This window comes from Rutilus rutilus (assembly GCF_951802725.1).
Source record: "Rutilus rutilus genome assembly, chromosome: 21".
Classification (NCBI taxonomy): domain Eukaryota; kingdom Metazoa; phylum Chordata; class Actinopteri; order Cypriniformes; family Leuciscidae; genus Rutilus; species Rutilus rutilus.
The window spans coordinates 1,809,562-1,833,158 of NC_140226.1; the positions used below are offsets into that span (position 1 = coordinate 1,809,562).

Consider the following 23,597-nt stretch of genomic DNA (forward strand, 5'->3'; position numbering starts at 1 on the left):
TGTGGAGCACTTGAACGTCCTTGAAAAGTGCTTGAAATTCACTCTTAAAAGGTCCTATGAACCCTGAGATGAATAATGTAATAACATTCGACTTTCTGTCACAATACCATGGTAACAGTTAGCGCTACTACATTAAATCCATGATGAATTTTGGTGATTTGTGGACTTAAAGCCTTCTATAACTTGTTTGTTCATGGCACGATGTTTCTCCTGGTTTCCACATCAGCGCTGTTGATCTGATATCTGTGGTTTACAACAGAGAATTCTGTTTCTCACTATATCTCTACAAAAATGTACTCAACCTGAGCCCTGCCATACCTTGAAGAATATTGATATTCGGTACCATTTTCAAAAAAATGTGTGGGGGGGGGTTGCATTGTATGATTACATTTAGTGATGCACTGAAATTATTTTTTACAGACATCAAAAACCAAAAAGTATTAAATAACCAATCAATTATTTACATTTATTAAATCAACACTAAAAATAAACATTTAAAGTCCCCCTGTAGTCAATAATTGTATCCCTTAAAACTTATGCTATATTTGATCACAAAAATTACATATTTAAACGTTTTTCCTTTAAAAATAAATGATTCGTGCCTCAAAATATCTTGACTGTAACTCGACACCCTTGCCTCATTTAGTATGTGCAGTACTATGAATATGCAAATGAGCCCCGCCTCCACTCACTCACTCAGCTCAGTTGACGATCACACGTTGATCTGATTGGTTACAAGGTAGTTTGTGACGTCAGAAACACCAGCGATTTCAAAGCGTGTTTTTGAGACTGTCTTTGGTTCACTGCAGTTTTAAGGAGGAAATACTCAGCAATGGTGTCGACTTATGAACTTACACATGCTTTGTCTTAAAGCATATTAAAAACACCACATAGACACATAAACAACATTAAAAGCTTTATTTTCACCACAGGGGGACTTTAAATTGCACACAAGGCATTTTTTAATTAGTTATGTTTCTACTCTAGTTTGTATCATTTAAATGATCATTTAAACGGTGGCGGTCATATAAGCTTTTTATGTCAGAATTATCAATGTATTGACACACTGCAGGAAATGAGTACTGACCGCTTTTTAAATATTCAGATCGATATGCATTTTTTTTTTTTTTTTTTTTTTGATAATACTAGAACAAAGAGAAAGAAAAAAAACATAACCAATCCAAACAAAACATCGGCTAGTGATGGAGAGTTATGTTAATCATATGGGCTGGCGATGTGATAAAACGACCAATAATCGACCGACAAAACAATCTTGATGTGTGAAGCTGCAAAATCTCAAACAAAAACCACTAAAAAGTGAGCGAGAGAAGAAAAACACATGCGATCACAATGTGTTGGCCCAGTGTTAGCCGTCAGTCTGTTGGGTGAACAGAGAAGAAAACCAGCATGAAGATCAGAGAGCATTCCAGTCACAGGCTTCATTTACAACAACACACCCGAGCCAGCCATTACGTGACGACATACACACCGGCCTTGACCAGCGCGCAGTCACACATCTGCTACGCTTCAGATGGATTACACACATAATGATCCTGATTAGGCCCTAATTGCTAAATCTTTAGCCTGTTGAGTTTGAAGCGAGGTAAACTGCCCCTAATATCTGTGAAAACAGATCCCTGTCAAACAATGGGCTGAACTTTGAATTCTGGGCTTGTTTAGACTCAGTTTAAGGTCTGAAACGCTCTCGCATGAGTAAACACATCATCAGGATGAAGCCCGCTTCACCACAAGGACCTGAGAGAGACACTGCATAATGGCACACTCTCGGTTTTCAAACACTATTGATGAACTGGTTCTTAATGACCAATCGCATTGAAAATAAATGCAAATTAATTGCTAATGCAGTTATACTCATTTAATGTTTAAAGTGTTTAGCATAATGCAACTGGTGTACAGTGAGCAATAATCCATAAAGCAATGTGCTCAATATTAGGGCTGAGCAGTGACACAAATTGCATGATTCATTTTGATTTTGATTCATGAGCTTGAGATTTGATTCAATCCCATTTTAATTAAATTTGATTCAATAGCGATTCATTTGGATATATATCAGGTACAGTACACATCCATTTTTTAACAGCTAATATGTATATAAACATTTAAATTGGGCACATAAGGCAGGTTTTGTAATAATAATGTTATAATTATACCTTTTTAATTACATAATTATGTTTCTACTCCAATTATTTAAAGTCATGAAATCAAAATTGACCCTATTTACTTTGTTAGCGCACCTTACTAGTCTTGTGGTGAACAACTAATATATTATATATATATATATATATATATATACAACGATTATTGTGGTTATTGGATGGCAGGAGCTACAAATAATGTTCAGTGAAGTTTTGATTGATTCTTAGGATATTGTTAACACCGCCTTACTCAACATGAGGTCGGATCCGGGTGAGACTCAAGTCATAATTCAGAAGCAATTGTTGATCAAATCAAACATCATCAAGTGATGTCCAAACACAAGGTCACAGGAACAGACTCGTGAATGTCCTGAAAGGCCTGACTCCTGTTTGGGAATATTGGAAGACTGCAGTAAACAAACATCATCCAAACAACCTGAACTTACAGCAGAAGATCAATACACTCATCCGCTGAAACAACAGAATCCGGTTTCGTGAGTCTCTTTGCGTCTAAGCATTAGCTGAGTCAACAGAACCGCTACAAAACACATTCATATTCCATAAACTCGAACATGTTTCACCAGCGTTTCATCAGTCGTCATGAAATGGAAGTTGCGCTGGTCTTTTCTTCTCTATTGTGTCGTATATCCGAGCGAAACGCTTCTGGAACAAGAACAAATGTGGGCGGGGCTTGATTGTGTCTGTGGGGAATTGATTGGATGGTTGTGGTTCGCTATTGGCTGATCTCATGTGAGTGACAGGTTATAGCCCCGCCCTCGTCATCCGAGAAGAGAAGAGATGCTGCAAGAGGAACTTATTCTGATTCAAGATTATTAACACAATAATGATGATGTGCACCTATAAATCATTTAGAATAAACACAGCAATCCTTCATAAAAACAAAGAACTGATTTCATCACGGTGACTTTGAAATACAGAGCCTCATTAGAAGGTCATCAAAGAGCTGATGGCCTACAGCTCGTCATTCCCAACATGACAAAACAGAAGGTCTGGAAACACAAGAGCGCTTTGGGAATCCGCCGCTATCAACATAATTACCCGTCCTGACATTAACGCATGAAGCATTAATACAGTGTGTCAAACTCTGCACCTTTAGGTTTGGTTCTGTAGACTTTATTAATCCCTCACCGGGGAAATGCACTTATTACAGCAGATCCACAAAAACAAGAAGCAAAAACAAGTACGGAAACAGTGTCATAGAAACCCTACCTAACCAACCCAGTCACAAAATGAGCATTACAATCGCAAAACTGATTTCAAAATTGAAAACAAGATTAAAATAATAATTGTATCAGGATCACATCTTCACTTGCATCACTTCTGTCTAAATAAGAAATTATAAGCAGAACAACATCTTACCAGCTTTCGGTTAAAGTCTTTAATCATGGACTGAACCATTTCCAAGCGTGTCACTTTCACAAACTATTAATAATCAGAAATGGCAGCAATTAACCTAATGAATGCCACCTGGCTAATGGAGCGCCGGCACGTCATATGTGCTGATAATAATGAGCGTTCGCCGCAGATCTGAACGTCACATCCGTCAAGGCACACGCTCATTTCATTCACAATGACTTTTTAGAAAAGCATTTAATGTCAGAATTGAGTTAATTTAGTTAAAAACTAAGTGAACTTCACGACATCTGTGAATGTACAGCGTGTGTCCGAGTGTGTGACTTCTGATCATCGCGTCTTGAGAAGCTTTTCCCCCTTGAGTCAATATTTATCACCAAAGCAAAAGCGCTTGTGTTTTTGCCTCGTGCTCTACATATGCAAATTGGCCTAATTACACATGCAGATAAGTGCAAAAGAACATCTGCCTCGCCTCCATCGACATGAAGAGAAACAGTCAACTATGATGAATGTGACGTACATCAACACAACAGAAGCTCGGCCCACGACACACACACACACACACACACACACACACATCTGCATCTGTCTCTGCTCGACGGGGAAACGCACTCGAATGGTCTGAAGGTCTTGAGTGATGAGATACACCTAAGATTACACACAGTTAAAATAAATATTTGTCAAATTAGAGTGAATTTGGACTGACAGTAGAGCGTCCTATTATTAAAGATCTGATCGCGGTTGTATTTCACAATCGGGTATTCTGATCAAACCCAGAAATGGTTTGAATCACATGTGTATGAGAGCATGTCTAGAGCATCTGCACCTCGTTTGATTACCTCCTCTTTTAATTTGTGATTTGATGGACTCAAAAGGCAAAGATCAGATTATCCAATTAATGAATCAGTCAGTCAGTGTATAAACAGATTCACATTATCTGTGTCTGTTTTATGATTTAATACAAATGTATAAGCAAAAATGGTGGAAATCCAATGAATGCATAAAAAGTTTATTTAATTTATCTTTTAAAATGTAATAAAATTCAAATTTAACAATCCTTTCATTTTATGGCAGAAGTGCTGCACAACAGACGTTTACTGTTCAAATTAAAACGCTGAAGAAAAACTGATATTGCATATTTGCATTCTTATTATTATCATCATTTGCAGACGTACATTCTACTGTACAATAGTAATATATTTCTATCATAATTTCCAATTAAACCAAACTTTTATTTTGGTGTATTCTGTAGTGAAGTGAGTTAAAAGTTCATGCATTAGGTATTATGAAGTAACAATGAACAATCCTGCAGAAAATTTTTATTTTCTGCATATACTAACTAGGGCTGGGCGATAAATCGATTTTATCGATTAATTCGAATGTGCAGTTTACGTCGATTTTTTTGAATGAAAATCGGTTTTCTCTTTAACATTCACCTACGCTCCCCTCTGGGCTCCCGTAGCTCCGAACGGGCTCAGCTCTATGCTCTTCCCCCGCGCGTTTGGCATAGAGATACACAAACAACACGGCAAGACCGCGGCAGCACAAACACACCCGCCAAAAAAACCAACCTACAGTCTTACAAACTGAATCCGCAGAGCCGTCAACTCTCACGAATTCACCGTGAGACTCACGCAATCGTCACTTTTTAAACGCTCTCAGGCCACACATCCATTTTCTCACGCAGAGAAAAGTCGCGAAGCAAAAGAGGACACTGACACCGACAGACAAGACAGAGAAGGTTACTATTGCTATGAAACAAATTCTCAGCTCTCAGATTCTGTCGATTTAATCACGAAATTCAAACAATAAACACCGTTTTGGCGCTTGACAGATCGATGACAGAGTTCAAGCGGCACGTGAACCGATCATCTGTTACTCTTTACTACTAGGTAATAGGCTAAATAAACACGAATGATCAATAGGTAATTTGAAAGATACAGTTCAACTTACCGAAATGAAATAAAATCGATCGATCTGTGTTTTTCAACTGCGGAAAGAGGTCTATAATAACAGCTAGAGGACAATACGTCATGTAAAGTTACTTTTACCTCTGGAAAGCCCATTAATGACCATAGCACGTTAGTTGAACTTTAAAATAATTGCTGTATAGAGTAGTATTTTGCTAAATATGATAACTATATTACATATTTATTATATTTTTACCTATATCATTAAAATATTATAATGTTGAACTTGTTATTATAAAAAAAACGCATAATTTAATTTGAGATGTTATTTTTAACCTTTAATAATAATACCAGCTGACAGGGCTTTAAATTAACATGTAGCCTATCTACTGTACCTAGTATTTATCCAAAGGAATCGATATTGAATCAAGATCAGAATCAAATCACAAGAATTGAATTGAAATTGTGAAAGCAGGCTAATAAAAACAGTAGCATACCAGTCATTGTACCATGTAAACATTGTGTTGTCACTAAACTTAATAAAATTCTGTTTAGTTACCAAATGTTTTGACAATCACATTACACTTGATTGTGATGTAAAAAAAAATGTCACGTTCCCCACCAATCCCAATCCACCCATTTCATGTTATGTTACGTTATGTTACATTTTCACTGTTTACAAAGCCAGGGCCTGCCATCTTGTCTTTTTGGCTTGTTGTTTCTGATTGCACTTTAACCCCAAGGGGAAAATCCAAATCAAATCCCAGAAGGGAAAATCAAAACAAAATACAGTTAAAAATTGTTTGAACAATTTCTTTGTCATCTGCAGATTGCTTTTAAGTAGGGAAAAAAAAAAGAAAAAAAAATCGATTTAAATCGTAAATCGGATTTTTTATGAAAAAATCGGGGATTTTTTTTTTAGGCCATATCGCCCAGCCCTAATACTAACGTTAAGGTTAGTTAATGAGTTGCATGAATAGATATATGATCCCTAATGAACCAATAGCCCATACAGAGTTTACGGTAACACTTTACAATAAGGTTCATTAGTTAACATTAGATAATGTATTAACTAACGAGAACTAACAATGAGCAACACATTTGTTACAGTATTTATTAATCTGTGTTAATGTGTTCATTGTTTGATCATGTTAGTTCACAGTGCATTAACTAATATTAACAAATACAACCTATGATTTTAATAACGTATTAGTAAATGTTGAAATTAATATTAACTAATATTAATAAATGCTGAAGTATTGTTCATTCTTTGTTCATGTTAACTAAGGTAGATAACTAATGTTAACTAATGAACCTTATTGTAAAGTGTTACGGAGTTTATAAATACTGCAGAAGTAAACACTGCGGTGCACACGACACTCACCGAGAGTAATTTATGAAATGAACACGAGATGTTCTCCAGCTGTCGGAGAGGTTTCTCGAGTCGCTTCAAACAGAGTATAACACAATCCCAGCACTAATCATGATCATCCGTGAAAGGTGGCGCTCGGCAGCGGTTTCTGTGACAGCGCGTGTTAGAGTTATTTTATTCATCACTGCAGTTTCTCCTGCAAACTGTCAGCAAGGCCTCCTTTACCCATCATGCACTGCGAGGAAACGGATTACACTCGTGCCCGAAGCAACGCTACCGACGCTTGTGCCGTTCTGGGCAATTTGTTCCATTCCAGCACTGCAACTGATCGCAGTACGCACACACACACACACACACACACACAGCCACGAGGGTCTTGTGATCGAGTGTCCTGAGACTGAAGAGTAGATCACATGACCACACATGCAGAGCTGTCAATGCAATACACCACATGGTACAGTAGTGTTTAATCCATACATTCCCGTTTACACCTACAGTAGTGTTTAATCCGTACATTCCCGTTTACACCTGATGTAGTGTTTAATCCGTACATTGCCGTTTACACCTACAGTGGTGTTTAATCCGTACATTGCCGTTTACACCTACTGTGGTGTTTAATCCGTACACCTACTGTAGTGTTTAATCCGTACATTGCCGTTTACACCTACTGTGGTGTTTAATCCGTACACCTACTGTAGTGTTTAATCCGTACATTCCCGTTTACACCTACTGTAGTGTTTAATCCGTACACCTACTGTAGTGTTTAATCCGTACATTCCCGTTTACACCTACAGTAGTGTTTAATCTGTACATTCCCGTTTACACCTACTGTAGTGTTTAATCCGTACACCTACTGTAGTGTTTAATCCGTACATTCCCGTTTACACCTACTGTAGTGTTTAATCCGTACATTCCCGTTTACACCTACTGTAGTGTTTAATCCGTACATTCCCGTTTACACCTACTGTAGTGTTTAATCCGTACACCTACTGTAGTGTTTAATCCGTACACCTACTGTAGTGTTTAATCCGTACACCTACTGTAGTGTTTAATCCGTACATTCCCGTTTACACCTACTGTAGTGTTTAATCCGTACATTCCCGTTTACACCTACTGTAGTGTTTAATCCGTACATTCCCGTTTACACCTACTGTAGTGTTTAATCTGTACATTCCCGTTTACACCTACAGTGGTGTTTAATCCGTACACCTACTGTAGTGTTTAATCCGTACATTCCCGTTTACACCTACTGTAGTGTTTAATCTGTACATTCCCGTTTACACCTGATGTAGTGTTTAATCCGTACATTCCTGTTTACACCTACTGTAGTGTTTAATCCGTACATTCCCGTTTACACCTACTGTGGTGTTTAATCCGTACATTCCCGTTTACACCTACAGTAGTGTTTAATCCAGTGATCTCAAACTCAATTCCTGGAGGGCCACAGCTCTGCACAGTTTTGCTCCAACCCTAATCAAACACACCTGATCCAGCTAATCAAGGTCTTCAGGATTACTAGAAACTTCCTTGCAGGTGTGAGTTGGAGCTGGTTGGAGCTAAACTGTGCAGAGCTGTGGCCCTCCAGGAATTGAGTTTGAGACCACTGGTTTAATCCGTACATTCCCGTTTACACCTACTGTAGTGTTTAATCCGTACACCTACTGTAGTGTTTAATCCGTACATTCCCGTTTACACCTGATGTAGTGTTTAATCCGTACATTCCCGTTTACACCTACTGTGGTGTTTAATCCGTACATTCCCGTTTACACCTACTGTAGTGTTTAATCCGTACACTCCCATTTACACCTACTGTAGTGTTTAATCTGTACACCTACTGTAGTATTTAATCCGTACATTCCCGTTTACACCTGATGTAGTGTTTAATCCGTACATTCCCGTTTACACCTACTGTGGTGTTTAATCCGTACATTCCCGTTTACACCTACTGTAGTGTTTAATCCGTACACTCCCATTTACACCTACTGTAGTGTTTAATCTGTACACCTACTGTAGTATTTAATCCGTACATTCCCGTTTACACCTGATGTAGTGTTTAATCCGTTCATTCCCGTTTACACCTGATGTAGTGTTTAATCCGTACATTCCCGTTTACACCTACTGTGGTGTTTAATCCGTACATTCCCGTTTACACCTGATGTAGTGTTTAATCCGTACATTGCCGTTTACACCTACTGTGGTGTTTAATCCGTACATTCCCGTTTACACCTGATGTAGTGTTTAATCCGTTCATTCCCGTTTACACCTGATGTAGTGTTTAATCCGTACATTCCCGTTTACACCTGATGTAGTGTTTAATCTGTACATTCCCGTTTACACCTACTGTGGTGTTTAATCCGTACATTCCCGTTTACACCTACTGTAGTGTTTAATCCGTACACTCCCATTTACACCTACTGTAGTGTTTAATCCGTACATTCCCGTTTACACCTGATGTAGTGTTTAATCCGTTCATTCCCGTTTACACCTACTGTAGTGTTTAATCCGTACATTCCCGTTTACACCTGATGTAGTGTTTAATCCGTACATTCCCGTTTACACCTACTGTGGTGTTTAATCCGTACATTCCCGTTTACACCTACTGTAGTGTTTAATCCGTACACTCCCATTTACACCTACTGTAGTGTTTAATCTGTACACCTACTGTAGTATTTAATCCGTACATTCCCGTTTACACCTGATGTAGTGTTTAATCCGTACATTCCCGTTTACACCTACTGTGGTGTTTAATCCGTACATTCCCGTTTACACCTGATGTAGTGTTTAATCCGTACATTCCCGTTTACACCTACTGTGGTGTTTAATCCGTACATTCCCGTTTACACCTACTGTAGTGTTTAATCCAGTGATCTCAAACTCAATTCCTGGAGGGCCACAGCTCTGCACAGTTTTGCTCCAACCCTAATCAAACACACCTGATCCAGCTAATCAAGGTCTTCAGGATTACTAGAAACTTCCTTGCAGGTGTGAGTTGGAGCTGGTTGGAGCTAAACTGTGCAGAGCTGTGGCCCTCCAGGAATTGAGTTTGAGACCACTGGTTTAATCCGTACATTCCCGTTTACACCTACTGTAGTGTTTAATCCGTACACCTACTGTAGTGTTTAATCCGTACATTCCCGTTTACACCTGATGTAGTGTTTAATCCGTACATTCCCGTTTACACCTACTGTGGTGTTTAATCCGTACATTCCCGTTTACACCTACTGTAGTGTTTAATCCGTACACTCCCATTTACACCTACTGTAGTGTTTAATCTGTACACCTACTGTAGTATTTAATCCGTACATTCCCGTTTACACCTGATGTAGTGTTTAATCCGTTCATTCCCGTTTACACCTGATGTAGTGTTTAATCCGTACATTCCCGTTTACACCTACTGTGGTGTTTAATCCGTACATTCCCGTTTACACCTGATGTAGTGTTTAATCCGTACATTGCCGTTTACACCTACTGTAGTGTTTAATCCGTACATTCCCGTTTACACCTGATGTAGTGTTTAATCCGTACATTCCCGTTTACACCTACTGTGGTGTTTAATCCGTACATTCCCGTTTACACCTACTGTAGTGTTTAATCTGTACATTCCCGTTTACACCTACAGTAGTGTTTAATCCATACATTCCCGTTTACACCTACAGTAGTGTTTAATCCATACATTCCCGTTTACACCTATAGTAGTGTTTAATCCGTACACCTACAGTAGTGTTTAATCCGTACATTCCCCTTTACACCTACTGTAGTGTTTAATCCGTCTCTTTTGCTCACTTTCAACCACTTCTGTCCTGATTTCTTTGAGGGGAGGGTCTATGTCCGGGTAAATGTCTGGGTTATTCAGATCTTTCAATCTAAAGGAGGAAATAAGATCATGCAATTTACACATGACCGAGACTGTAGACCGGAGACAAGTGAAAAACAATATAACCGCATTAACCAATCACTAGGGGTGGAAATCTTTTGGTACCTCACGATTCGATTCAGATTCTCGATTTTTAATCAAATTTCGATTCTATATGTGCACAGATTTGATTGTAGTTTACTGTGTTACTTGTCTTATTTGACTGCGGTAGACAGTTCAATAGATCTAGAAAAAGAAAAAAAATCCATCTGAATTAAATGTGAACCTTGACATTTATTTAGTTTTTCTTACCATTTTAGTCAACCCAATATTATAAAACAAATGTCCTTTAAGCTGATCATTACACACACAGTCTTCTGTATTAAAGCAAGGCAGCCAATTTTATTTTATTTTTGATATTAAAAACAGGAACAAAGAAGCGAATTACAAACAATAGGACAAATAGAAAAAATATACAAATTAAATAAACTTTAAGCTTTTCAGGTATAGGTTTATTTAACTGCCCTACTACCGAAATTGAATAATCAACTGTAAAAATAAAACACTATTTTACTAATTAAATATAAATTGATTAATACTGAAGATAAAAAATAGTTTTTTTATTAACATTAATGAAATGTATGGCAACAGTTTATGAGGCTGCTGTCACATTAAGAATGAATGCACGGATCTAATATAATGTTACACGTCCGAGTTTCTCCCAGTTATTTTTGTTTGTGTAGGACATAACAGACTATGTTCACGGAGTTTATGTTCGCGGCTTATTGTGATTAACGTCAACTACTGTATAACTTTCAGTAGTGCTTAAGTTAAAGAATGTCAAAATGCCCGTCTTGGCGAGTATCCTAGTAAACCTAGTCGGTTATGTCTTAAGTGAACGTAAACAGTCGAGAAGGAAAACGCACGTGTAACAGTATCCGATAGAAGTTAAAGAAGTGTAACACTTCAGAAAATTGATTTTTGAAGTTTGTGAATTGATACAAATCGGTGGAAGATAGAATCGCTATTCATATATGACTCGATTTTTCTCTACCAATCACAATCGCCCATTGCTGTGCTTTGTTCTGAGTACTCAGGTGATTCTGAGTTCATGAAAGTGACACAAGCGATGGTAAAAACCCAGTCAGATTTAGCAGGCCTGATAAAATGAGGCTGGTTAATGTCAGGCGTTGGATTAACAGGCATGTAATGGGAGGATAACGGGGCAGATGAGCGATAAATAACCAATGAGGAGCGTTTGTGTCCCGAGCCTTGCCATCACAAACACAGCGTTCTCAGCCAAGCCATCAGCATATCAATGGCACACACCGCGTTACTGCGCAGATCGCGCTGGATAAACCCCACCATAACACAGAAATTAACAAACGCTTGACATTTGCTCGACATCCATTATTCTGACACTTCTTCAGAATTTCAAAAGCCTGAGTGCATCCTTAATCAAAATTCATATTCCCCAAGCGAGCCACTGGCAACATATTGCAGCCCGCCTCGGCGCTGATGAAAACGGCACATTAGGGCCCGTTTCAGACGCATTAAGGGCCTTGGCATTGGAGATTTCGCGTTCGCACACGCCCAAACGGGGAGCATCTGCCCGAGCCAGCACTCTCACACACATATGCACACTGGGAGGAATGGCATTTTAAAGAGGGCTGATCATTACACCCAGATTCATTCATGGGGTTGTTCTCTCTCAGGGGAGGAGTGAACCGGACCGGCGCGCTTCATTTCCAAGTCTAATGTTCAGGAGTCGGGGAAGGCCCGGCTGATGGCGCAGCTCATTGTGGCCGCGGGATTAGCATGCGTGTGCATTGTGAGACGGGAGAGTGACAGCACCGTGTCGGATCGGGGGTCCCGGCAGAACAGCCAGCGCTCGGGCCGAGAGAGCCAGCGTGACAGATGACTCCCAACATCTGTGTTACACGAGTCTCCCTTCCTGACCGCACACACACCGCAGGAGAACGCCTCAATTATCCTTTTTATTAACCATTTTAGAACATGATTAACTCTTTTTTTTTTTTTAGATCATACTTACAAATATTCCATGGAATACTAAGGATACGCTCTCAGATATACGCACTTTAAACGAAACCAATAACATTTATTTTATATTTTTAACCATTAACCATTTTAGAACATCAATCAATCAAACTTTATTTTTAAAGCACTTTAAAACACCCGAAGTGGACCAAAGTGCTGTGCAGAAAAATAAACAAGAAAATACATACTTTATGTAAAGCGAGAGACATAAAACTAGAAAAATAAACATACCGTAAAAACAGTCAAATAAATAAACAAAATGTAATCGTCAGGGGTCAAAGGCCACGGAGAAAAGGTGGGATTTAAGAAGCGATTTAAAAACATGATTATTATTTTTTTTTTTATCATACTTACAAATATTCTGTGTCTGACACAGTATTTTGATGTATGAATAACAGCAGTGAAGCTGCTCAGATATACGCACTTTAAACAAAACCAATAACATTTATTTTATCTTTTTCATTAACCATTTTAGAACTTGATTAACTTTTCTTTTTTAATCATAATTCAAAATACTGTGTCAGTCATGGAATATTTGTAAGTATGAATAACAGCAGTGAACTTAGTACAACTATAAATGTACAATAATATTTCCCCTCTTCTTTTCTTATTTTTAAACATTAAACCAACAAGCCTTTGGTTTGGCAGTAGAGCTTCTCCTCGTCTGACAACAAGCTTATGAACGCTTCTCATTACAAATCTAGTGGAATCTCACAAGCTACATTTCCAAATACACGTTATTACTAACCCTAACTTTTATTCTGATTTGCGGTTTTGTCATATATCATCTTGTTAGTGTGCAACAGTTTCCTGAAACACAGCAGAATCACAATGATCACTCAGACAGTGAATCGTTCAGTGATTATGAATTCACAAATGACTCCCTTATTGAATCGTAAATCAATTTTCACATCTTTTGAAATAAACCAAGAAGTTTTACTGTGATGTATATATAGAAGGTTGATGAGAGATACATCAGTCCATTTAATAATCCCTTAAAACTCATCTTTGATCACCAAAATGACATATTTAAACGTTTTACCTTGATAAAAATTATTCATGCCATAAAACAGCTTGAATGTAACTTGACACCCTTGCCTCATTTAGTATGCGCAGCTCTATGAATATGCAAATGAGCCCCGCCTCCACTCACTCACTCAGCTCAGAGATCCACTGGTTGACGATCACACGTTGATCTGATTGGTTACAAGGTAGTTTGCGCCAAAAGAGCTCTTTAGCTCCGCCCACTCTCATGAATTGTTGTTCAATTGTGTATGGTTCACTATTATCATAATTATTTGACATGCTTTTAGATTACGTAAACTTAATGTAACCATTCAAATGGAGTATGGGAAATTTAAATCAGAATCCAGAAAAATTTAAATGGTAAAAGACAGAATTTGGGGGAAAAATAGACAGGATTTGATGGGGCCTATAAAAGGACAGGGTGAGGATGAGCATCAGACTCAGTGTTTCCAGTGTTGAGGATAAAGCATGCAGATGGGATGAGCTCAGGCCGGTTCGGTGTTCCCAGCAGTGACAACACGGATGAAGAACATCAGAGGACAACACACACACACACACACACATCCTCTAGTGTTTACCCACGCCCGTGGCTCTCAGACGGGGGGGTATTGGCAGGCCTGAGCGCACGCTAAGAGATGATGGATGGCCTAGTCGATATGTTGTGTCTTAAGAGCCCGATTCCCTGCCAGTCCAATCACGAGGCCTCCAGAGCGCGCTCGGCTGATTGGACGAGCCGAACCGTTCTGCAGGCTGTGACAACACTACGTCTGTCGAGCTGAGCGGAGGCTAATCGATCGTATATGCTTCTGTTGAAGACACTCGTTTGCATTATTGCAACTTATTATTTAAATTATCATGTTTAACAGCTGAATCTGTGGTGAAAAACTACATTACCCATGATGCTGTGCAGGAAACTCCACCAATTAGATTGTCACCAAAAGAGCTCTATAGCTCCGCCCATTCTCATGAAGTGATGTTAAATGGTAGGGATGCACCGATATGGAAATTTTGGCCAATACCGATAACCGATAATTCTTTACATTTGTAAGCCGATAACCGATATATTGGCCGATAAATCTAAATTCAAGTTTTTATATACTTTGAGAGTCTGATCACAAAAACAAAAAGCTTATGATTAAAAGCCTAAATATGATTCAACATAAATCAGACATATACAATACAGTAGCCTAGTTTGAACCAGTGTAAGAGTCCATAACTTTTAAAATTAATGTTACAGTCCTATGGCCAACTTTCTTTATTAAAAAATGGTAACACTTTACAATAAGGTTTCGTTCAGTTAGCATTAGTTAGCATGAACCAAGACTGAATGAACAATACTTCTACAGCATTTATTAATCTTAATTACATCAAGACTTTTTTTGTATCTTTATTCTGTAACAGTGGTTAATGCACTGTGAACTAACATGAACAAAGGCTATTGCTCTGTTAGTTCAAGTTAGTAAATGCATTAACAAATTACTTTTGTTATATAATGTAAAGCGTTACCAAAAAATCTATTGCCTAACAAAAAGTAAAAGTTAAAGTAAAATTAAATTAAATAAATGACTTAAATAATGCAAACAAGTCACTGGATCACATTGGGCTGCATATCAAAAACAACACAAAATGCATGTGCCATGAATAAGATGAAATAGCCTACGGACAATGAGGACATTAATCAAACCATATTGTTGATGAAAATATAGGAGAACAAAAAGTGCTAGTTGTTAATAATAACGCATTTTTACATTTTTGATATTACAGTAATAGTAACATCTTTAGCTTATTTTGCTGTACATCTTGTAAAATAGCAGCTTTTAAACATTGTTCTGTTTTTTGTTATAAGTCATAAATGACAAGGAGGAAGACAGCTTCACACAATACAAACTCAACGGAGACGGTGGAGAATTTGAGGAGAAAAACTACATTACCCATGATGCTGTGCAGGACATTCCGCAACACAAGTCTGTCATATCGGCTACATAAAATTACAATGAGAACCGTATAATAATTGTGTGCTTGGGACACGACTTGTTTGTTTTTGTAATCAGGCTCTCAAAAATTATATAAAACTTCAAACTTAAATTTATCGGCCAATATATCGGTTTTCAGCTTTCAAATATAAAGAATTATCGGTTATCGGTATCGGCCTAAATGTTTATATTAGGGCTGGGAATCGATTAAAAATAAAATTAACTAATTAATCGCACAATTTGCTGTGATTAATCGCATTTTCCCCCAAACTTGTAATCATCAATATTTAAACGTAGAATCACTAATTAAATTAAACAACACACAAAAAAAATGGGAAAAAGAGACAAATGTCCACACAAACTGGACAGAAAATAGCCCTATATTAAAATATTAAACCTCAATATATCGATATATTATTCTTCATTCAGTTCTATGCATCATACTCAGATTTAACACATTTATTTTTTGACTAATTATCAAAAGTATAGTCCTACAAAGCTATTATTACCAGAGCATGTGATCAGAGCAGGTAATATTACCAGCGTTGCCCATCATGGCTATACCAGCTCAGCAAACAGAAGTCTACTACTGAGAAACTTCACGTTATTTGAGCGGACTTTGCGTTTCCAGTGCGTGATCGATAACCTGGAAATCCAGACCTGAATCTGAAAGAGTAATGGTCTGGCGTCGACTAATGAAACTCGGCCAGCTCGAGGGGCGGCACCAAGCATCATTTGAAAATCTCACTGCACGCAATTGGATAACACTACGACCAATCACAACAAGCCCCATACGCTTAGCTAGCAGCGGAGCTAACTGGTAGATTAGACTCTTGCCGTATTTTAAGAGTAACATCTTGCCGTGTTTACTAATGACTTCGACCTCACAGCGCTGTCATCATCTCGCCTCTGGCCGCCTATATCAGATAACCCGCTGTGATTGGTGCAGCTCAGATCGAGGGGCATATTTAATGAGCATCATTACTCGACGTCGACGCCAGAGTAACTCGCTGAGCAAACTCAACTTGTGCTCTCGCGAGAACTCTGGATTACCAGGGTACGCAATCGGTACATGATTGGAGCGTTTGGGCCGTTAAGGACAGAGCAGAACGTGCAGCGCAAACACGGAGCGGAACATTGAGCAGAGAGCGCAGCGACACACACACACACACACACACACACACACACACACACACACAGAGAACAGAGAGCGCGGCGCGCACACACACGGAGCAGAAGAGACCCGCTCCTGAAGTTACTAAACAAGCTGCGCGAGAATGAAACCTGATCGCTGAACACGGAGGGGCGGAGCGGCATATTTTCGGCCTTTTCTTGCAGCCGCAACAGGAAGTCGTTAAAACGAGGCAAAAAAAAGTTGCTGCGTCAATTGCGTTATTTTTTTTTTTATGCGTTAAACATCTCAAATTAATCGCAAAGATTACCGCGTTAATTAGCCCTAGTTTATATGCATGCCTAAATAAAAGTTTGTAATGTTGTGATTTGCTCTGCATGGTTTGATTCATGACTTATATCGCTTTAACAAAGCTTTTATGAATCCCCTGAATGGAGGAAATCATGTGACCTTCGGCTGCGTTTGAGTCGTGCTTCTGGCCGAGGAAAGCGCTAGTCCTGGAAGACAAAACACACGAGCGAGGCCATACATCAGGATATTCCAGGAGGACAGTGGCACATCTGGGGCACGAGACTAACACACACACGCCGTCTGTAAAGTGCTGACGCCAATAACAGCGCAGTGTTCCTGCGGGACACACTCCAGCGGTGATTACTGCACCAGGAAAACACCAGGATCTGCTCCACATGACCTCTGCAGAATCTCAGGGGTCTGACGGGATTACACGTGTAACATTCAATAAAGACACGCTCTCAGTGTCACGCACACAACACACACCGCTCGGCCTCGACACACACAATCAACATATCCACCGGATCATTAGATATTACACTGATCACACACACACACACACACACACACACGAGCTCAAATGTGTCAGGATTTTAGTCCCTGGATATTTAATCTAATAAAACATCACAGTAAAGAGGACATTATGTTTATTCTGAGTGAGAATATCCTTTAAATAAAACATGCCGGAAAAATCATGAATAAATCTAAATATCACACACACACTTATTAAAATCACATTGACAATAAATCACCATTAATCTCAAACTAAACATGCTGATCAATGTTGCTCAACTACTGACTGCAAGAACTAAGGCGACCATCAGAACCAAACCCAGTGTGTTTCTGGAGTGAGTGTGTGTGACGCTCTGGGTCTTACTGTGGAAACTGGGTCTTGAGTGTGTGTGACGGTCTGGGTCTTACTGTGGAAACTGAGTCTTGAGTGTGTGTGATGCTCTGGGTCTTACTGTGGAAACTGAGTCTTGAGTGTGTGTGATGCTCTGGGTCTTACTGTAGAAACTGAGTCTTGAGTGTGTGTGACGGTCTGGGTCTTACTGTGGAAACTGAGTCTTGAGTGTGTGTGATGCTCTGGGTCTTACTGTGGAAACTGAGTCTTGAGTGTGTGTGACGCTCTGAGTCTTACTGTGGAAACTGAGTCTTGAGTGTGTGTGACGGTCTGGGTCTTACTGTGGAAACTGAGTCTTGAGTGTGTGTGATGCTCTGGGTCTTACTGTGGAAACTGAGTCTTGAGTGTGTGTGACGCTCTGAGTCTTACTGTGGAAACTGAGTCTTGAGTGTGTGTGATGCTCTGGGTCTTACTGTGGAAACTGAGTCTTGAGTGTGTGTGACGCTCTGAGTCTTACTGTGGAAACTGAGTCTTGAGTGTGTGTGATGCTCTGGGTCTTACTGTGGAAACTGAGTCTTGAGTGTGTGTGATGCTCTGGGTCTTACTGTGGAAACTGGGTCTTGAGTGTTTGTGATGCTCTGAGTCTTACTGTGGAAACTGAGTCTTGAGTGTGTGTGACACTCTGGGTCTTACTGTGGAAACTGAGTCTTGAGTGTTTGTGATGCTCTGGGTCTTACTGTGGAAACTGAGTCTTGAGTGTGTGTGACGCTCTGGGTCTTACTGTGGAAACTGAGTCTTGAGTGTGTGATGCTCTGGGTCTTACTGTGGAAACGGGGTCTTGAGTGTGTGTGATGCTCTGGGTCTTACTGTGGAAACGGGGTCTTGAGTGTGTGTGATGCTCTGGGTCTTACTGTGGAAACTGGGTCTTGAGTGTGTGTGATGCTCTGGGTCTTACTGTGGAAACTGAGTCTTGAGTGTGTGACGCTCTGAGTCTTACTGTGGAAACTGAGTCTTGAGTGTGTGTGATGCTCTGGGTCTTACTGTGGAAACTGAGTCTTGAGTGTGTGTGATGCTCTGGGTCTTACTGTGGAAACTGGGTCTTGAGTGTTTGTGATGCTCTGAGTCTTACTGTGGAAACTGAGTCTTGAGTGTGTGTGATGCTCTGGGTCTTACTGTGGAAACTGAGTCTTGAGTGTGTGTGACACTCTGGGTCTTACTGTGGAAACTGAGTCTTGAGTGTGTGTGACGTTCTGGGTCTTACTGTGGAAACTGAGTCTTGAGTGTGTGTGACACTCTGGGTCTTACTGTGGAAACTGAGTCTTGAGTGTGTGATGCTCTGGGTCTTACTGTGGAAACGGGGTCTTGAGTGTGTGTGATGCTCTGGGTCTTACTGTGGAAACGGGGTCTTGAGTGTGTGTGATGCTCTGGGTCTTACTGTGGAAACTGGGTCTTGAGTGTGTGTGATGCTCTGGGTCTTACTGTGGAAACGGGGTCTTGAGTGTGTGTGACGCTCTGGGTCTTACTGTGGAAACGGGGTCTTGAGTGTGTGTGATGCTCTGGGTCTTACTGTGGAAACTGGGTCTTGAGTGTGTGTGACGCTCTGGGTCTTACTGTGGAAACAGGGTCTTGAGTGTGTGTGATGCTCTGGGTCTTACTGTGGAAACTGAGTCTTGAGTGTGTGATGCTCTGGGTCTTACTGTGGAAACGGGGTCTTGAGTGTGTGTGATGCTCTGGGTCTTACTGTGGAAACGGGTACTTGAGTGTGTGTGATGCTCTGGGTCTTACTGTGGAAACTGGGTCTTGAGTGTGTGTGATGCTCTGGGTCTTACTGTGGAAACTGGGTCTTGAGTGTGTGATGCTCTGGGTCTTACTGTGGAAACGGGGTCTTGAGTGTGTGTGATGCTCTGGGTCTTACTGTGGAAACGGGGTCTTGAGTGTGTGTGATGCTCTGGGTCTTACTGTGGAAACTGGGTCTTGAGTGTGTGTGATGCTCTGGGTCTTACTGTGGAAACTGGGTCTTGAGTGTGTGTGATGCTCTGGGTCTTACTGTGGAAACTGGGTCTTGAGTGTGTGTGACGCTCTGGGTCTTACTGTGGAAACGGGGTCTTGAGTGTGTGTGATGCTCTGGGTCTTACTGTGGAAACTGAGTCTTGAGTGTGTGTGATGCTCTGGGTCTTACTGTGGAAACTGGGTCTTGAGTGTGTTCATGCACTGGCGTGTGGGACGCAGATGCTCGATGAAGCGGCTCAGGCTTCTGTATTCTGCCCTGCAGATCTTCATCTTACTCTCCTGCTTATCTGGAAGACAGACCGAGAGAAAACATGTATTACTGAGAGACTGAATTATTTATTCACTATTATTACACGCTCTGTGGAATACTTGATTCTGATTGGTCACTCGCTCCATCCAGCGGTGTGTTATTCCCAGATAACAACCTGAGAACAGAAACACCGGCTCATCCGGGTCACTGAAGTCAGCAGCGCTACACACTCGCTAGGAACGGGTTTTCCTTCGTGGAAGTTTTACGTTTAAAGAGCTAATAAAATATATATGTGTGTGTGTGTGTGTGTGTGTGTGTGTGTGTATTCTCAGAATAAACTGATCCTGATCACCCTGTCAGGGTTTACTCTGAGATAACAACCGGCTGGATGTACATTATCCCTTGAGTGTGTGTATAAGGTGTTGACGTAACTTCCACTGAAACAGATGCTAAGGCGGGACTTATTGAATGGCCCCTCCCCCTTTTCAAACAGCCAATAGCGTTTAGTTTCCCTCACAGACTGACAGCACCATGGAAGCGAATCCGAGCGCTGATGATACGCTGGATTCAATAGTAGAGATGTGAATAAACTCTAGCCATTTCATTCTTAACCAACGTACAGTTGAACACAGAATAAAACTGGAGCGTTTGAGCAGCCGAACACACACTCCAACACATATCGCTCTGTGTGTGTCAACGCTCGCTTCGGCCAGGTGGTGTTTATAGCAGAGGGGGCGGAGCTTCAGATTCTAGAGAGCATGTGATTGGACAGAAGATGTGATGAGAAGCAGTGATGTCATAAAAATCTTATATGCTTATATCTCCTAAATGCCAATTTTGTCATTGTTTTGGAAGGTTATTCATAACCGTAAGGCTAATATATTCATACTAAAAGCTAAAAAACATTGAAGTTTGATTTCAGGGGGCCTTTAATGTGACAGCAGCCTAATGTCTGTCGTTAACGCTAATCAAAGAACAAAAGTAAATCACACACTGCTCTCGACTGAATCACTTTTGTAACTTCAACAAGAATGAATGTATGTTTAATTTACACAGTAAAGACTATTATATGATAACTTTATACAATTCATGTAGTGTATCTTATTTCTCGTGCTTGACGTTTTTCAGGTAAGGCTATTTCATGTGTGTCTTTGTTGAACAAAATGATGGTGTTAATGGGAAGACTAATTAAAAAGTAAGTAATCAACTCATCCACTCAGATATCAGCGCTTTATGTCACGTCAAAATCAAACTTGAAATGGCGTGAAAACATGATAATGTGGAGGTTTAGAGACATTAAAGGCACATCTTCGTGTCTGTGACCAGCGTTTACTGAGATGCTGGTTTATGTAAGATCTATTTATCTAATAGAGTATTAAAGCTGATATCTTTCCATGCAGACCCAGTGTTTAGTGTGGTAAACCCCAGTTTGACACTGATATCTCCTCAGAGTAACAGATGCACGATGTTATTTAATGACAGTGATGTATAATCCTAATTTGCCTCATTACGATTTTACTGTAGTAATTAGCAGAGCTGGTTATCATGGTGATCTTTATCATTTATCACAGACTTACACGTTTGTTCATTCATGTAAAGGCCAGATAAAACATCGAATGTGTGTTAATGTAAATACAACATCAGGTAAAGTTACACAGATAGATATTAAATATACAAACATGAGGGGAGCTGTCAGCGCACACACACACTTCAGCTGTACTGTACCTGCGAGAGCCGCGCTGCTGCTGCCTGACACGGAATCCATGATTAAATTAAAAACACTTTCACAACATAAACAACAGTTATTACGGCAAACACGTCAGACTCTGCGGCTCACAGCGCCACTTCCTGGTCCACTCCCGCGAACGCGTTCAAACGTCACATCAAAGGAAACGCGCTCCTGATTGGCCGTGATGACTTCTGTCGTTGAGCATAGCGGCAGCTGATTGGAGGATTGTGACGTGAAGCTTGCTGTTGATATAATGAGAAGAACATCATTTAGATTATTTCTAACTTTACAAGAAGTCGTCATACGTAACGGTAACTAACTTGACAATTTATCAATTTCAGATCCAGAATTTTGTTTCATTATTACTAGTCCGAGTCTACATAGAAATAATCACCTAAGAGCGCTACATTTTACCTACACATAAACATAAAACATTAATTATGCCACACTAATATTTCTGGACGAGCGGTAAACGTGTGATGCTTTTAAACGATGGACATTTTGTATTGCCCCCCCAAAAAAATTCGTTAAGATGAACAAATACTGTGTAATCACATATTTAATTCTATAAATTGACATGTTCGGAGTTTATTACAAACAGTCTGACGATAAAATATGCGTTTAAACTGTATGTTGGTGTAGAATACTGGCATAGGCGTATTCTCTGACTAACTTATTAAGAATCACTAGTGTTTTTGTCTTTTTACTCCGTCATAAATGGCTCTATGTTTCTGGCCGCTGTTAAACCTCTTACTGTGTTCATCCATTAATTCTCATTTCAGTCTTTCAAACCCGTCTGGAGACAGGAGACATGTGAGTGTGAGTGTGAATTATTGCATTCTGACTACATGCTGATTTACTGTTATATATTTCATATTCTCAGAGTAAGTCTACAGTTGTTCATAAAGCTCTGTTCACCTGTTTCAGCTCAGACTGGTAAAGACTGGATTTGTGCGGTTGTGATAAACACTTGGACTGTAGTGTATCAGACAGTAATCCAGTGTGTGTAAGTGCAGTGTGTGTGTGATGTGTGTGTGATGTGTGTGTGAGCGTGTGACCTCTGACCCCTGGATCAGGCAGTGCTCCTCAGAAAGGCAGATCGAGGGGTCCCGAGGCGGCGTGAGGCTAAGTGTGTGTGTGTGTGTGTGTGTGTGTCATCTGGGGTCCAGAGGCTGATTACTGTGAGTGGAGGGCAGGTAGACTGAGGATCAGAGAGAGAGAGGAGTGTGTGTGTGTCGGTGTGTGTGGATCAGAGAGAGAGAGAAAGAGGAGTGTGTGTGGATCAGAGAGAGAGAGAGAGGAGTGTGTGTGTGTGTGCTGAGATCAGCGGATCAGTGTACGCCAGTGATAACATCAGAGGATGTAATGGCTTGGGTTGGAATGGCTGTAACAAGCGGATCAGAGGACAGAGTGTGTGTGTGTGTGTGTGTGTGTGTACCTACATAACTATATTTTGGGGACAGATTTGTACTCAGAAGTGACCAAAATCTCCACAAAATAAAACTCCCTGTAGGGATGTCCTCATTTGTAAATCTGGTTTAAAAATAAAGTAATTAAAATGTCTTTAAAAAAGTGTGTGTGTGTGTGTGTGTGTGTGTGTGTGTGTGTGTGTGTGTGTG

The 23,597-nt window shown here is 40.1% G+C and overlaps 1 protein-coding gene across 3 annotated transcripts in view; it reads right to left on the reverse strand.

Annotated features, from left to right (window-relative positions):
- cdin1 (CDAN1 interacting nuclease 1) overlaps window positions 1-22,134 on the reverse strand; it is a 107,700-nt gene extending 85,566 nt beyond the window's left edge. For all 3 annotated transcript variants that reach the window (XM_084393339.1, XM_084393340.1, XM_084393338.1), the window contains exons 1-2: window positions 21,975-22,134; window positions 20,169-20,286 (exon numbers count right to left, since the gene is read on the reverse strand). In XM_084393339.1, the coding sequence (XP_084249465.1) occupies window positions 20,169-20,286; window positions 21,975-22,014 (158 nt within the window). In that variant the 5' untranslated portion in view covers window positions 22,015-22,134. The remainder of the gene's footprint in view (window positions 1-20,168; window positions 20,287-21,974) is intronic.
- Between the last annotated feature and the right edge of the window lie 1,463 nt (window positions 22,135-23,597).